The following is a 17,349-nucleotide window of genomic DNA, read 5'->3' as shown; positions in this document are numbered from 1 at the left end:
TGGCTTACCGAGTGAGAGGCAGGTGCCTTTGATTTGTTAAAAGTCTTATTTCATTTTATTTTATTTCTTTAAAGTAATATTTTAAATAATAATTTTTTTATATATATAAAAAGGTGTTTGAGCTTTCTTGAATTTTGTCCTAAAAAATAATTATATGATTTATAAATTTCCACGGCGATTATAAGTGGGCAGAGCTATTTTTTTAGTTTGTTTTTGAATGTTTAAGTCTGCTCACTGACTGTGATTTTAAGCTAGCACGCCACCGATTATTTTAGGTTATTTTTTTATTCTTTTAAAAACAATTGGACAGTTTCTCACACTCCAAGGAAGACGTCACACCGATAGGTCACTATACTACTTTTGAGGTTGATGCTATTGTCTTTTTCGTTAATAATCACACTTCACTCGGTAACAGAGCTGTCAATCTACGTTGAGCCATCAGGTTGGCCCACTTCATCAAATAAGTTAAGTTACTTGAGTTAAAATTTTATCAAATCAAGTCCATCATGGACCGTCCTATCTAGGCCCACGACTCATGTGGTTCCGCCTGTGACGGGTTGGATTATCCCGCGGGTTAAGAAATACATGTAAATTAAGTTTTATGTCAATTTATTATCTATGTTATAATTTTAAAATAAAAATATTACTTTTCATCTTCCATAAGTACTCATTTGTATCTATTTATATTTAAAATACATATTTTTGGATACATTTGATTGATGAAAATTTTTCAAAGTAAAACGTTGAAGATATGAAATATTTTTTTAATTTTTTTTTTTAAATTGATGGACCCAAGGGTAAGGGCTATAAATAAACTAAGCGTTCATGAATAAATTTGATGTTCATCTTGGTAAGAGTTTGTTTATGTTTGTTCAATATACATAAGATTAATTAAACAAACAAGTTTAAACAGTTCGTTAAACTAAATAAACAAGCTTGAATACATATGTGTTCAGCTCATTAACGTTCGTGAACAACGTTCATGAATAATGTCCACGAATCATATTCATTAATAAAAACTCTTTTCAATATGCTAAATAAACAATAAAATAAAATAAATAAATAAATAAATTTAAATTATCAAGCTCAATAACCAATCAAACAACTAAAAATTTCAAACAATTAAACAAGCTTTAATTAAGAGTTTGATAACATCTAAACGAACCAAACTCGAAGCAAGCTCAAGTCAAGTTTGAATTGAGAGCTTGATAACATCTAAACGAACCAAGCTTAAGTCAAGCTTCAAACAAGCTCAAGCTCATAAAAAATAAACTAAGTCAAGTTTGAACACTCATTTCAAAAGTTTGGTTCATTTTAAACTCTGCTCGACTCAGCTTAATTACCTTATCAAACAAGCTTGAACACCTCAAAGTTCGGCTCGGCTCGGCTCGGCTTGTTTACAGTCCTACTCATGGGTTGGCCCACCAAACTCGCAGTATGCCTTGGATTAAGTTGGATTAGAAATTTACCAATCTGTCATGTTAACAGGTCAGCCCACTCCACCTCACCAAATGATTATTCGTCACAGATCGACCCGTCCGTCATGGATTGGTATGTCTGACCACTCTAGTTACATTGGTGACGCCTAATTTATTTATAATTATAATATTTGAAATATAAAAAAAGTAAAAAAGATGTTTGACCTTTCTTGCATTTTTTTTTGTTTTATAAAAAATCACATAACTATAATTTTTCACATCAATGGAAAGATTTCGGGCTTCGTTGTGGTGTCGGGGATTAAAAGTAGGCGGAGCAATTTTTAAACCGATTTTGTCTGTCGAAAACTTTAAGAAACTTTTTCTTAATTGGATAAAGCTAAGGTAACTCATTTCTCCCGAGTCTCACCGCCTATTATTTTAAGCGAGATCTCAGGTGATAATTTTAAGGTATTTCTTTATTGTTTTGAGAAATTTTGGATGAGGGAGGATCTTTGGTCCAAAAAAAAATAGTTCATACTAGATAATACAATTACGGTTGCATAGTAGTTGTGATGTGGTTAAAATTAATTATAATTTTTTTTGAATTCATCTTACTCAGGTTATAATTTGGGTTAGAATAGACGGTCGAAAACCGTTGACAGTGGACGGGTGGCCGAGCAGCGAGCTATCAACCGCCTAATGGGAGCGACCTCTCTATCCCAATCCAAACTACAACATCAATGATAAAATAAATTCATAGAAAAATCATAATTAATTACGATGAGATCACGATCACGATCCAACTATAATTATATTATATATCATTCTCTTAGTAAAAAAAAAAAAATCAGAGATGAGGAAGGTTAGTATATTTAGTTTTTATTAATTAAAGTATATTACAAATTTCCACATTCTCAAATGGATGAAGGTTACTCGTCACTACTCTTTTCGCACTTAGTGAAAACCCGTAACCACACTGTTAAGCCACCATACTAATTTTAATCATTGGCAGCGGTGCTCAAACTACAAAATAGTGAAGCTTTTTTCATTAATAAACACAAATGATACATTAATTAGATAGTTGAAAAAGTTGAATAAGTAAGCGAAATTAAAAAAGAAAATAGCTAACAAAACTGAGATATTGAACTTTTCGATTCCAGAATAATCAAATATATGAATTATCATTTCATATATTTGATATTTCAGTTCCTTTTCGGGAAAAAAAATGATAAGATGAACTCGACAATTTATTCGTTAAATTTTTTGCAAGAACAAATTGATAATAATGTAAAAAGTTTCTAGCTTAGGTTGTTGATTTGAGAAGCTACATGATGGAGAGTGACGATCTGAGAATATTAGCTGTCAAGATTGATATTTATGTGCACTTTCTTAATTTATTTAGCTGGTCGATGAAAAATTTTTATGAAACCAGATTAATCATCCTAGATTCGGTATTATTTGGCCTAATTAATTTTTTTTTTTTAAAGATGAGCAAATAGTAACATAAACCAATAAAATTGGAGATCACTTGATTTAACAGAAGCAGGTGAATGTTGATATCTAGTAATATAAAGTCAAATTAAACCCTAAACTTACAAAGATAATTGGAATAATAATATGAAGCATATGGATAACTATCATTAATTAAGTGTCGGTAAGAGACTAAGAGTTGATAAGTAAATGTTGGCAATTGTATTAAATGGGTAGGAAACTAGAAGAATACTCGGTATATTACTTGATGACTTGATATTTCTTTGCGTCCCAAGTGCCGCTGACGTCTTTCTCTCTCACTATAATTTAAATTTCCTACCTTCTATCAGAATCGTTCCATTTGTCGCAAGCTCGTGATCTGATCGATCGCCGAGGTTTCATGCATATTCGTCACGATCAGTCGAGTATTTCATCGCAAGTTCTTTTCTTCTTCAACTCTAATATATTACCGATATTATGCATCGAAACATCGATATAATACCAAAATAGTATCGTCGGTAAGATACTGAAATATTATCGTTTCAGTCAAAAAATTAAAACTTCAGCCCAACTTGATATTTTGTACCTTGTGCTTAAGCATTGATTTTCTATTATTTATTGTTTTCTTGTGTATTATTATATAAGTTCTCCTTGATAACATATGAGATGACATAATTAGTAGTTTATATTTTAATGTTATGATTAAAAGTTGTCTATTGTTCTATTTCAAACAATATTTTAATCTTTATGTAATAGTTAGATGACTCTACACACTTACATACCAATTTTCCATTAATCTTGTAAGCTTTGCTGCTTAGTTCTTAATTGGTAATTTATCTATAAATGTGAATGCAATTGTGTTTGAAAAATTAAACTAAGTTTTGAGTTTTGGTTTTTTGATAATTTCTTATTTATATTTGGTTAACTTATTATTTTAATTTTTGAGTAAATTAGGTCATATAAACAAAAGTTGTTGCGGTTAGACTATGAGAGAGAGAAAAGAATAGCATTTCGGCGGATTCCTTTTTTTCTCAATTTTCTCTTAAATAAAAGTCTTATGGATTTTCTTCCAATAATATATATCCCCGATTCCGATATTTACAATTCATATTGATTGAAAATTTATAAGTATTTGTCACAGCCAACACATTCCTTTAACGACCGGATTTTATGTAGGAGCAATTTCTATATGAGTTTTAATGGCAGTATCAAATATCCTAAGAAATTATTAAAAGGCCCGGTCGAGAAAAAATTAACGACCGGAAAAAATACCATCAGTAATAGCTCACCATAGTTAATAATAACGGCAGATTTATATATCATCGTTAATGGTAATTGATCCTGTCCGAGTGCTGAGTCGACGGCCACTGGTGACGTGGCACGCTCCGTTGTCTCTGGCCGGCGATGAATATCTCCGATGGACCTGCAAAGAAGCCGAGTCGGGAGGGGTTTTCCGACGACGGCCCTTCGATACTCAAATCAGGCAACGAGAAATGAGAGAGGCAGCGTAACTGTGGCTACAGTGAGGATTGCGCATACCTTCGTCAACGTCTAGGAGTCCTTATAAAGGACCCCGGGGAGGCGCGGGCACGCTTCAAGATGTGTGCACGCTTCCCCAAACATACCTTAACGAGCCCATGTCAGAAATATACCTCTGACGTCATTCCGCAATCGTCCGAACATATCCTGGATGTGACGGTGGAAGTTTCCACCATATGATCTTGTGTACGGCTCGACCGCTAACCCTGCTGCCTGTCGGCGGCAGGTGTCTCGAGGATGATGTTATCCCCTGTCTCCTTTGTCCTCTTGCGCCTCCTGTCTGTTCCAGGGTCGAACGATTCGGCCGCTCGACAGACATATCACTTCTGCCCCGGTCGTAGGTATCGATCCGACTGGAAGGACTCCCGGTCGTATGCTCGAATGAGATTGTTCCTGCCTGTCTCTGTTGCCTTGTGCCCCGGCCGAACGAACAGCCCTCTCGGCCATGAAACCTTTTTACCTTTGAGAATCGGAAACTCGACCCCTAATCGGATTATCTTTCATTCGGCTCGGGAAATTCCCGGCCGGTCGGCCTTCTCAGTCCGGTCGGTCGGGTCTCAGGGTTGAATCTCTTGACCTTTGACCTCCACGTGTCGTTGACCTTCCGCCAACGAAGATTCCTCGTCCTTACCACCGGATCAGTAATAATGATGATCATATGTACCGTCACTATAGTTGTTACTATATTATTAGTAATTTAATATCATTTAATTGTTTAATGATATGTTGAATACCATTTTAATAGCAACACAATGATTATATGGGCATTTGTTTTTGTCATTATAAGTCATTCACGTTTTTCGGACGGGTTAAAATATTAATTAAAGATGAATTTCATATATTTTCTATAAATATATTAACGAATACTAATATAAATAAATAAAACATAATATATAATTAAAGATCGTTTGGCGGTGCTAGAACACGATCTTCTAGTCCGCAAATTACGAACCAAGAAATAATCCATTATATGAAAATCTTTGATTTGGATGAATTTCACTTTTAAATAAATAAAATTCATCCAAATTAACGGTGTAAAAAAATAGATCATTACTGACTAGAGGATCCGTGCTCGCTAGAACAAGTTTTTGATTTTTCAGCTACATGGAGCTCTGTAAATTAAAACTTAATATATTTTTTAAAATGATAACTGAATTTCACTGTAAATGTTTTCAATTTTATGAATGCATGTCCAAATATTTTTACATATGCATGTCGACATGTAAATACAAGGTCCTAAAAGACATTTTCAGATGGCAAGCGGCACGCACTTGCTATATTAGGGTATGTGTTTGAAATTCGAAAATATTAAAAAATATATAATTTAATATAAACATTGAAATACAAGTTCCGAACTATGAATTCCAGTAGCATGGGCATCATAAAATTACTTTAATAAGTCCCGCTTACTTTTAATACATGACATCTCTTTAATATGACGAACGCCTAAAAAGGATAAAATCTTGACTCAAACAGAAAAAAAAACGAATACAGCATTTACCAAAATAAGGCAGCAATCCGATAATACGACAGAGCAAGGCATGAAATCAGAGCACAAGGGAAGATTATGAGATTATTTCTTCCTAGTTGCGAGTGCCGCGATGCCACCCACCAGAAGCCCCACGGCGGTCGCCGCGATTCCGATGCCGATCACACCATCTGTTGCAAGAACATGAGCTCAGATTTTGATGATGAATTGAGTGATAATTGATGTTATTATTACCTTTTGCAATTCGATCTTCCACTACTTTTTTCAGAGTTTGGGCTTGTCGCCAATCTGGTGCGATCTACAAATGAGAAGAAACAAAAACAAACTTCATCCAAGATGCTTCGGCAGGCTATTGTGATTCACAGATCTTAAATCCAGGACTCATTTCCTAGTGTAATTTCAATTTTATCGTTCACTATTGCACTTAGACACACCACATTGACACAATGATGACGACGATCGGAGGATAGGTTTATTACTCTTTTGATTCACAGGCTTGGTACAATATTTTTCACATAATTCTTCCTCGTATAAGGCAATTTGGGTGGTCATGCTGTGAGGCAGGTGATTACAGTTCATTGTGGTTTTCCATCATCCACAATGCGAGGCAAGGGAGAATGCTAGCTAGGAACAAGCCTTTAAGCCTTAGTTTAGTAATCAATAACTTGTGAAAGTCAACCTAAAACCACTTAATTAAGAAAAATCTTAAACTTTTTATAGTTGTTGCAGATTCTGAGCCATGAGATTCTCGTCTTGAGATATAGTTTCAACGATTCTAACCATTCAATGATCATATCTTTCAAAAACTAAGTCAAACTTGGAACGTAAACATCCCTGGATGATTTGCAGAATTATCAATATTGGAGCATAAAAGGGCTGCTAGGCAATACATGAAACAATCAAATTAAACTTAAATAAATAACCTACCCAACTTGATGAGCAAATAAGAAAGAATATGTTCTAAACCAATTAAATAGAACTTCTGTAGAAAATCACCTGAAGATGTTGCAAACAAAACAAACAAGAAAGAGCAATTTAAATAGGCAAACACAAATTTGACACTGAGATTTCACAGGTTTCTCAAACAGCAAATGCAACAAGAAAAAAGTCAAAAACTGATCATTTGGCCACATTTTTTCTTAGTTTGATAATATATCCCTAATGCATTAGGTCCTGCTAAATCCAGGCTGTTGGCACAGGAGACCCTAAAAGTCACAATCAACACAATCTTACTACTGCAAACATAGAGGTAATAATCACAGCTAAAAGCCTAGTAATCAAGAATGCTAGGGTGAAAATTTTACTATGAAAATAACGGGTGCTTATATCTGATTCTGTATTTCAAATAAGAAATTTCATTATCCATCAAATGAGCCATTAACATTAACGGATTAACCCCTCATAGATATGTTAAGAATGACTTGTATATGCCGTTCCCCACGCACCTAAAACTACCATCAGTGATCTTGTTTGTGTCCAAAGTATTAATGAGTAGCATTTTGTCTAGAGTCCCTTTTTCAAACATGTCTACTAGCAAAGTGTAAAAGTGTTCTTGCTTCCTACAAGATCCATTGTCACTCAGACCCAAGGGCATGGCAGCAAATATTCACTAACCCAACGTTGAAATCTAAAGTTACCAGGAATTTTGGTAGCATTCAACAGTTTCCTCTATTTCTGGAAAAAGACAGTATGCACAAATAGTTTCAAAACATAATTACTTATTTTCTTTTCAGCTCATTTCCTCAAGCCAACAATAATATTATGATATCATCAACAAACTAACGTGTTTCATTATTGGTGAATTTCTCTCTCATTATGTTCTACATAGTACCTCTAATACTATGAAAAAGGCAAATTTGGTTATACTTTTGGTAAGAATTAAAATCTTTCAACCCTCTACCATTTAGCAGGCTTTAGAGTTGCATGCTTTATATTCACAATATTTTAACAAGACATATAGTTTAAATAGGAAAGGGCATGATCATTGAAAAAAAACATCTATTATGCATTGATTAGCAAGTTCTACCATTAGAGGCTTATACTCGAGCTATCATAACTAGATTGGTGTTTGATAAAGTATAGCTGGTGCAGCCACATCGGTGTATGCAGGAGAAACTGAAGAGCATCAAGCAAATGCAATTTCATTTTTTTCCAAACAAGAAAATAGGATAAACAAAAAGGTAAAATTTGTGTCGCCAGTACATTCAAACAAAGAAAAACTAAACATCTGTACCAAATCTCTGCTATATATAAACCCAGTAACCCCTGTGTGTTACACCATCCAAACAAACAGTGATTAGATCGATCTCTTCGATGCTTGCTTTGTGTTGCCACATTAGCTGAAGAGTAATCTTTTGCTTTTCATGGCCTTTTGGTTCAGACAAGCATAAATGGTTGGGTGAGGAATGCATGGAGGGTGACAGAAGAGAGTGAGCACATACGGTGCTTTCTTGCATGAGAGGCTATTCATGCTCGAAGCTGTATGTGCTCATTTCTCTATCTGTCAACCAACACTTACTCCATATAGCATCTCTAATACTACGAAAAAGGCAAATTTGGTTATACTTTTGGTAAGAAATAAAATCTTTCTACCCTCTACCATTTAGCAGGCTTTAGAGTTGCATGCTTCATATTCACAATATTTTAACAAGACATATAGTTTAAATAGGAAAGGACATGATCATTGAAAAAAAACATCTATTATGCATTGATTAGCAAGTTCTACCATTAGAGGCTTATACTCGAGCTATCATAACTAGATTGGTGTTTGATAAAGTATAGCTGGTGCAGCCACATCGGTGCATGCAGGAGAAACTGAAGAGCATCAAGCAAATGCAATTTCATTTTTTTTCTAAACAAGAAAATAGGATAAACAAAAAGGTAAAATTTGTGTCGCCAGTACATTCAAACAAAGAAAAACTAAACATCTAAGCAGGCACAAAATATGTCAATCCATAACAAACATTTTATCGAATATATGTCAATAAGCCTGTATCATAATAACATCATACCTGTAAACATTGCTCAAGCAGCTGACGGCTCCTGGAGTAGTCTGCAGTTCTGTAAAACCCAACAGCCAACAAATAAAGTTTCTCCCTAGTTTGCAGTGGACTTGCTGAACTATCCAAAGAAGCTGAAGAAACCAGTGTCAACAAGGTTGCAATTCACTAAGACCAACAATGAATCAAAGAAAGATAACAAGATTTCTAACCACATGAGGAACTCAAATCTACAAGGGTAAAAATGCGAATTTTCACAGGCGATAAGTGATTAAGGAACCTTCAAGCATGGCGATTCCGCGATTCACATCTTCCGGGTACCTGGAATGAACGAGCGCCCAGGACAACCTCATGAGGCCTTCGTTCTTGGCCTCTGCGCTGCCACTCTCCGCAACGTCTCTCTCAAACCCCTGGGAAGGCGAAGCACAGCGATCAGGAGAAGCAAATGGAGAAAAAGGATGATAATCTGAGAAAGACAACAAAACCTTCCGAGGAATCCCTAGATCTTCCGATCGATAAGAAATACGATGACAAGACAAAGGTAGAGAGCGAGGAATCGGCAGGAAAGACTTACGGCGATGACGTCGCGGTCGCACCAGGGAACGTTGTCGCCGCCGGTGAAGAAGGAGCCGACGGAGTCGAAGAATTCACGAATCTTGGCATCCATGACGGTGCAGCAGCGAGGCCGCGCGATGGATCGAGAGACGGAAAGGAAAGAGTTTTCTTCGGGGCTAAGAAAAAAGAGGAAAGATCGAAATGGCCTTGTTGACGTTGATCGGGCCCCTTTTAATGGAATGCTTAAATTAATCAAAATAACCAAAAACAAAATATTTTATTTGTTTTTAAAATTAAACTACCGAACATAAACAAATTCTTATCGAGCGAGCTAGTTGCTCAAGAATACTTAAATTCCATCACACACACTGCTAAAAGTTTCATAAATTAAGTTGGCGACGTTTTCATCTTCGCAACCGATTATGGTCCTACTCGCATTGGTCTCGATAATGGCATTGTTAGGGTCTCTTATTCGTATCGAAACGGTTTCACTCGCAGCCTCCTCGTTCCATTGCATATTCCCGACTAGTCCCCTCTCTTGCAATGAGATGAGTAAACGAGCCGGCTCGACGGAACCCCAATGAAGCAACTTCTCATTTGAAGACCCGAGTTGAACTTTCGATGCGGATAAGAAATATTTTCCTTCCCTCAACCGAATACCTCCCCCAAGTCTCGCAATGGCCAGGTTTTGCTGTGTCAGTTTACGGGGCCGAAGCTGAACCACAAGATCAGTTTCCAGCACGGCGTCGTAATTCTTTGAAGAACTCGGAACTCGCAATGGAACGTTTTCCGTGTAGTACAAGTATGATGGCGGCGAGTCATTCACCTGCGCCTGCAACTGCGTTCGGAGATCTTCAGGGAACTGCATAGGAAAAACACATGAAGGAAAATCAAATGACAGTCGAAAACCGAAGAGCATAGATGGAGCTGTTTACCAGAACAAGTTTGGGTTGGAGGATTTTCAAAAGCGGCTGTACTTTGTGCATCCTGCGACCAGAAAATCCTCGATTACTCAAATTCGGAAAGCAAATGAAGACCACATGAAGGAAAACCAAATGACAGTTGAAACTGAAAAGCACTGATCGACGTGTGTTGCCTGAAAACAAGGTTCTAGTAAATGTTGTTGAACAGAATAAATCTGAATTGTACCGACTATAATTTCATATTTACTACAATATGAATATTAGGTGAACAGAACTACGAAACCGTAGCTGTTACAATGTGAATATTTTTGAAAAAGTTAAATATACACTGTAACATCAATGAAACAGAAACTGCTACATGTTTCGTAATTGCTACAACGCGGACTTGTCTTATTCATACAATTGCCGAATGATTCAACATTTAGTGCATGTGACAGGAGATAATAATGCTACTCAAGGAGAGATGTGCCATTTTAAAGGGGGACTGATGGCGTGAGATGCCCTTTTGATTAAAAAGAAGATAAAAAAGAGATGCCCCTTGATGATTCCAATAAAAAGAGATGTCCTTTCGATTATTGCCCAAAAAACACAACCACCTTGCTGAAGATTTAGACCAACAGTGGACAGTGAAAAGTTGGCTTAATGTTGATAACGATACATAAAAAAGAACACCTTGGAACTCGATCTCAAGTATTCACAGATATTGTATGCATCTTTAAGACTAAGATTGAGATTATATAAAGAGAATAAAGATTCAAGTACTCACATGATCCCAGAAAGGATGGAGCATTGGAGAACTTTCATTGCCAGTGGTGTATAAGGCAAGAGGGCCAGTTCGATATCAATTCCTCGCTGCAAATAGTACATGTTTATGAACATAACAGAAGGGCATGAGCCTATGTACTTTCGAAACTAAATATCTTAAACCAATACAGTTTGTGGGATATGCACCTCTAAAATGAGTAAAGAATTTGGGTCAGCATGCCAACGTCGAAGCAGGGTGACAACTGGACCGAGCCGAAGACTCCAATGAGATGAAAAAACTACACAGGGCTCCTGCCATGCAGCTCTGTGAGAGATCAATTACATGAGTTGGAAAGTAAATGATGTAAAATAACGATATAGATCAAAAGTCGTTCGGTTTAATGGTAAGTAAGCTAGATCTGAAAGGCTTCTGACTGAAAGGTCGGAGGTTCAAATGAGACATCGTCGTCAAGAAGAAAAAAATATAGCATGCCAACTCGTAAAGAATGAAAGATACAGTCAACAAGTTTCATCCATGATACCATGTCTGAAAAGATGGAAATACCTTGACGGAAATTGAAATTTTCAGAAACTAATTTGCAATTGTTCATAGAAATTTAGTCAGGATTTTATAATTATGGGCATCTACAGAACTTGAACAGAGATCCGGTATGCAATATTAACAGCAGGGAATGTTAATTTTTCATGATATTCAAAATTCAATAAAGAAAATTCCATGAGACATTGGTTTTCCCCCATTGCATGATATCTGACGAACAGTTTTTTTTAACCCTACAGGTGCTCCTAACCATAGTTCGGAGCGATATTGTGAGATTCTCCGTCTGCTGACATCACCCTGATCGTGCAAGATATCATCCAAAAGGCAGGAGATCTCTCGTTATTTGTTGGTGTCTATTATGTAGAGGAGAAGCAAGTGACCAATGTCGAAAATCAGAAGTTCGGTTCTATGTAACACTGATTGTAAATGGTGGTTTGTATTAGGATTACACGTATCCGGATGATGTCTACCAATCACTAGAAAAGTGCAAGGCTTGCATGGAAAGAGCAAGGAACAACCTTGGGTTGGAAATTTAGGTTCAAAAAAGGACCACTCTCATTTAACAATTGGGCTGCGAGAACATCCAAGTTCAAACTACAGGGGCAAAATCCCATATAGATTCATATCAAAAAAATAACAAGGATCAACTGTCAGGTCCTCATGGCTGGATATTATTTCACCAAAACTGACTAATATTTATATGTGATCATCATTCCTATGTGGTGTTAAAGATTTTGGAGTTCATATGTTGAGAGTTGAGACTATATTGCATATAACTCTAGAATGCAAGTATCACATATTGCGAAATTAGTAACAGGTATATGGTTTCTACAGTGTGCAAGAGGGCTCACAGGAAGTCAGAAGTGTAAAGCGAGGGGAAAACAAGCAGCCTCTTAGCTTTCTTAAATTCGATGTGGTGAAACAATGCCTCCCCTGAGAATAACTGCAAAATGATAAAAAGAAACATAAACATAAATGCAGGGATTGAATGATGTTAATCAAATCAAACAAACAGAATTTACAACCTTCTGTTGGCGATGCTCAGAGAGGCATTCTGGCACTATATTCAGATATGCCAACATTTCTTCCGCTGTAGAAGAAATCATGAAAATTGGAACCTGTAATAGATAAATGATGAAAAAAAATATTTTATTTTCAAGCCAGAGTCATACCATTAATCAAATGGATATAATGCAACTATTTTTTCTAGAAGTATATTATCGATAAAGAAGTTCATGTGCTGTAAAATAGGATGTTGAACATTTTCATAGGCCTAACTAATTCCATTTAAAAGGTTGTACATTTAGTATGCAAGAATCAGCCCGAGAATGGAATCATACAAGTCAGGTCAAATTGATTCCTCATTTTGTTTAATCCAGAAAAGAATTAAATGATCCCCCCTTAACCAGAATATTTTTCCAATTCTCATAGCTAGAAACAAGCAAATCCCATTCTCCAAAAAGCAGCTGACTCCTTTGCATACCTTATTGCCTCACTGACCCAATACGGCAGCACCAAATTCTTCACAAACCCTAGATTTCCTGCAACTCCTGCTGCTGCCAACTCTTTCCAATCACTCATTGTAGGTAATTTCTTCTTTCTTGTGCCATTGGTTTTTCCTCTTCTGAATTCCAGTTAGCATGTTCTAGCCTTCATCAATCATCCAACTCATGTTGAACATGGGATTAGTTGATATAGATTCTCTTCCCCGTAGAATATCAGATTTACAATGTGAGGCTTATTCAACTTGCATGGTTGGGGGATGAACTTGAGGAATAAGGAGTCATTGGTGTGGCAGAGAAAAAGGGAAAGGTGTGTGTTTCATATCCTTATTCCTTCATGTGGATAACAATCAACAGGTTGTGAGAGGCTGAGCACATTAGGCTTGTATTCCTTTTTAATCTATCTTGAAATATTAGCAGACTAAGGCAGCAAAGTGTTTCTGTCTTTTTTAAAAAAATATACATATCCACCTCCAAATGAATGATGTAACACACCTTTCGCATCTTGCCATTGCCAACCCATGCGACTGGTCCTGATGCCATCTCTTTTCCACTAGGAATTGTTTTTTTCTCCTTTTATTTAATGAGCCAACACTGGCCGAACAAATATAGGTTTATACCATTTAGAATTTGTCAAAAAATAGATAAAAAAAACTGAAATCAAAACAAACCAGCATCATGTTTTGGTTGAAGTAATGGATCCTGCTCAAACTGATACATGGGTCCACTAAATATGTTTTAAACTGTAAACTATGCTAAGATGCAAGTATTCCTAATGATATTTATTCAGTAATCAGTCCAGATTTGACGCAAGTTAATGGTCGAAAAGCAAACAGAAAATATATATTGGTCCAATCAAATCCAACTTAAGTGAACAAGAAATGCCTCAAGGCTGGAACATCAAAACATTTCTCCAACCAGAGAGATAAAGACTGTCCATAGATAATACGAACCTTTATATTGAAGGACTCTAGAGACTCACATATCTGCTCCAGCAGTAAGACTGCCATCTCAATACGCCCCATCGGTATCAAAACTGAACCTCCTCCTTGCAGAGAATCTATGATGCAAGAGCATATAAACTTGGTCTTCTCAGTTTCATCAGAGCTCTCATCAGTTTCAAGTAAAAGACGGTGTCCTTTATCCTTGGTATCAGCACTATAACATATATTAGCATGCTGAAGAACTACTGAAAAGCATAAACATGGATACTGCATAAAAAAGGACCAGGGCTCAAAAATAAGTTAAAAATAGCTGAAGAAAACATACCTGCAAGTTGAAGCATTAGAGGGAGAAAAATCACTATCTCCTGTCATGTTTATGTCTCTAATTCCTTGTGATTCAGTACTAGTAATGTCAATGCTACTTAGCGATGAAAGATCTGAGAACAGCACTAAATCATTCCCAAGCAGAGACATGTAATCAAAACCCTTCCAACAGGCTGACATGAATAAGGAGCTTGATAGATAAGAAATACTCCATCTTGGATCATGTATTGTCCAATTGCAGCTTCCAATGTCTAAACCTGAGCTGTATGCTTTCAACATTATGGATCCATTGAAGAAAGTTTCTTCACCATACTTGAGAGGTTGAATTTTCTGCATGCATTCCTTGATATCTGCTGCACTAATATGTGAAGACCATAACCAAGAAAAAGATGTCACATTAAGTATGAAGAATAAGACAGCCACAGTTGAATATAACTTTTCAGAACAAAAGGAATATCTTTATTATCCATTACGAATGACTCTACACTAAAGTAGCTATGTTCAAAATAGCTTAAAGGTTAGTAAATTTAAAGACTGTAAATATATGAGCTTCACTTCCATCTTTACTTTGTTAACAATATTTTTATCTCCAATTTAAATGAGCATAACTTTGAAAAAACTAGATAGCAATCCTTTCCTCAATTGTATTAAACTAAACATCAGCAAGATAGCTTTTGCCCAAATAAATATACAGAGGATTTTCATCAAATGACCCCAATGGCCATTGCCAAGCAAAAAATAGGTTACGTGTGAAATATTAGTACCACATTACAATTTCCTAAGGGATTTTCTTTTAGTTATCTCCACAGGATAACATACCATAAATTTTATACACCATTAGCTAAACACAATTTATGAATGAGCCATATAATAATCTGGTTGACTTTTATTAAAGCTATACACTTGCAATAACAAAATGTGCGAAATTTCTACTGAAATAATGTAAGAAAGAAAATTAATATGGCAAAGAAGTGAAACATCTTTTTACAGAAGAAAACAACATTAAGTCAACAAAGTGTATTTTAAGTATGCAAAGGTTATTATGTAAAGGTGGTTTCCTGATTGTAACCTTTAACATTTACAAGTTTTAAAATCATCTAAACACCAATCGAAAACTAAAGAAATAAGAGAATTCGAACCTGTACAAGGGCATCCAACCTCCTAGTTCCTCTCCTCCTTCACCTAGAATGACTTGTTTCAGCAATGGTGAAAGCTTTCCGAGCTCCTCCCATTTCATCCATTCTGGAAAATGGGGCCTAACGTCTGCACCATAACATTGCACAAATTCAGCGTGCATTGAAACAAGATCTTCCATCAGAAGCTGCCCAATCCTTGCAGCCACCTCTGTCACAAAAATCTATAACGCCAAATGAACATCACCCAACCAAATGACACAAAAATTCACCTTTTTTACCTCATCTATAAAAAAAAAATCATACCTTAGCATTGAATTTGGCATTGCAGGTGAGGAAGGGCAGACCGAGCATGCCAAAGGGCGAAGAGATTAAGACAACATCAATCAGAGATGGATCCCAAAGGTGGAGGCTAGGCACGGTTTTATACCATGGGAGGCCTTGCAAAAGACCAAAAGCAGGGGAGGAGTCAGAGGCGGCGATCGGGGAAAATACAATGAGGGCGGAAAGGTCGATGGGGCACTCGAGGAGGAAGCGAAAGCCGGCAAGCTGAAGGATGTGCATGGGGGGATAGTAGAAGCCACTGCCTTTGCTTAAACATGTCTACAAGAAAATCCAATGGTTAAGCAACAACTAACAGTAGAGAGAGAGGGAGGGGGAGAGAGAGATCAATGTTACCAGCTTCATGTTAGTAGACAAAGGAAGAAGAAAGGTTCTCAAAGCCCTACACGGGGAGGAAAAAAGTTCTAGTAAATACAAAAAATAAATCTAACCAAAAAACTCACTTACTGCTTCTAATTGATACCTAAACTTTTTAAGCTGTTTCAGTTTGATCTTACTTTCCGTTAGAGAATATCATTTCAATTGCTAAAATAATCATAAAAAAAACATTCATCAAAGATCCTTTTCTATAAAAATACAATGTGTCGTGTCTCGCCTGAGGGTTGATGCACCCAATGATACTTTCCTCACGCCTGTTGCCGACCTGTTGCTGGAGTAAAAAAAAAACAAGAACTGTTGCTATTGGCCGGAAGAAGAGGAAGCTGCTATGGTTGTTGGTAAGAAATCAGCACCCGTGAAGGAGATGCTCTGATGCTGGCCCCGTTTCTGGAAAACAGGAAGGAGGAAGATGGAGAAGGGATGCTTGCAGCTGGAAGAAGAAGGGGAAGGGGTAAGAAAGCTGCTTGCTGCTGAGAAGAGAAGCAGAATGGGAGTTAGGGCTGCAGAAGAGATCTAATGCTGGAAGAGAGGAAGACAGAGAGGAAGAAAAGGAGAAGGGAGAAAGAGAAAGAGCAGCGGCGTCGGGTGGAGACGCCCGCCGGCGCGTGGACGAGGAAGGAGGCGGCGGCGGGGCGAGAGAAAACACGGGAAACAGAGAGCGGAGAAAGAGATTACTATTAAACAAATCTAAAATTTTTTTAAAATCCGATTAAATCGTTTTATTCTATTTAAAAATTAATCTACTCTGATAAATCTTTTTCTCAAATTTAATAAATTTTATTTAAATGTAAAAATAATATAATTAGAGATTAAGTTCAATACATATTGAAATAAAAATTTAATTATTACTATCATTGTTATATCTAACAGATTTAATTTAAATTCGACTTACACACATTCAAATTTGTTGTTTTTAACAATTGGATTAGTTTTATTTAATTAATACAAAAAATTTAATATTCTACTCATTCCATTTATTATTATTTTGTTATTATTATTATTTTAAAAAGATGTTTAAAAACAAAATTAA

General features: G+C 36.3%; 2 protein-coding genes across 3 annotated transcripts; both read right to left on the bottom strand.

Annotated features, from left to right (window-relative positions):
* Positions 1-5,783: 5,783 nt before the first annotated feature.
* On the bottom strand, positions 5,784-9,626 carry LOC122002981 (mitochondrial fission 1 protein A-like). Its single transcript, XM_042558402.1, has 5 exons — positions 9,490-9,626; positions 9,196-9,325; positions 8,928-9,049; positions 6,151-6,214; positions 5,784-6,086 (listed from the first exon to the last, which is right to left on the bottom strand). Exons 1-5 carry the CDS (start codon positions 9,580-9,582, stop codon positions 6,001-6,003), a joined length of 495 nt encoding a protein of 164 aa, XP_042414336.1. The 5' UTR covers positions 9,583-9,626; the 3' UTR covers positions 5,784-6,000.
* A 26-nt stretch (positions 9,627-9,652) lies between these two features.
* On the bottom strand, positions 9,653-16,996 carry LOC122002980 (integrator complex subunit 9). Of its 2 annotated transcripts, XM_042558400.1 has the most exons (13): positions 16,673-16,996; positions 16,537-16,590; positions 16,278-16,323; positions 15,906-16,202; positions 15,606-15,823; positions 14,468-14,824; positions 14,152-14,356; positions 12,722-12,814; positions 12,548-12,639; positions 11,345-11,462; positions 11,160-11,245; positions 10,406-10,457; positions 9,653-10,332 (listed from the first exon to the last, which is right to left on the bottom strand). In XM_042558400.1, exons 3-13 carry the CDS (start codon positions 16,284-16,286, stop codon positions 9,820-9,822), a joined length of 2,040 nt encoding a protein of 679 aa, XP_042414334.1. In that variant the 5' UTR covers positions 16,287-16,323; positions 16,537-16,590; positions 16,673-16,996; the 3' UTR covers positions 9,653-9,819. The 2 variants fall into 2 exon arrangements, with proteins under 2 accessions (XP_042414334.1, XP_042414335.1); XM_042558401.1 differs by lacking the exons at positions 16,278-16,323; positions 16,537-16,590; positions 16,673-16,996 and having other exon boundaries at positions 15,606-15,810; positions 15,906-16,037.
* Between the last annotated feature and the right edge of the window lie 353 nt (positions 16,997-17,349).

Source organism: Zingiber officinale, chromosome 7A, assembly GCF_018446385.1.
Source record: "Zingiber officinale cultivar Zhangliang chromosome 7A, Zo_v1.1, whole genome shotgun sequence".
NCBI lineage: Eukaryota > Viridiplantae > Streptophyta > Magnoliopsida > Zingiberales > Zingiberaceae > Zingiber > Zingiber officinale.
Note: the sequence above shows the minus strand (reverse complement) of the source record. Positions and strands in the feature narration are given on the sequence as shown.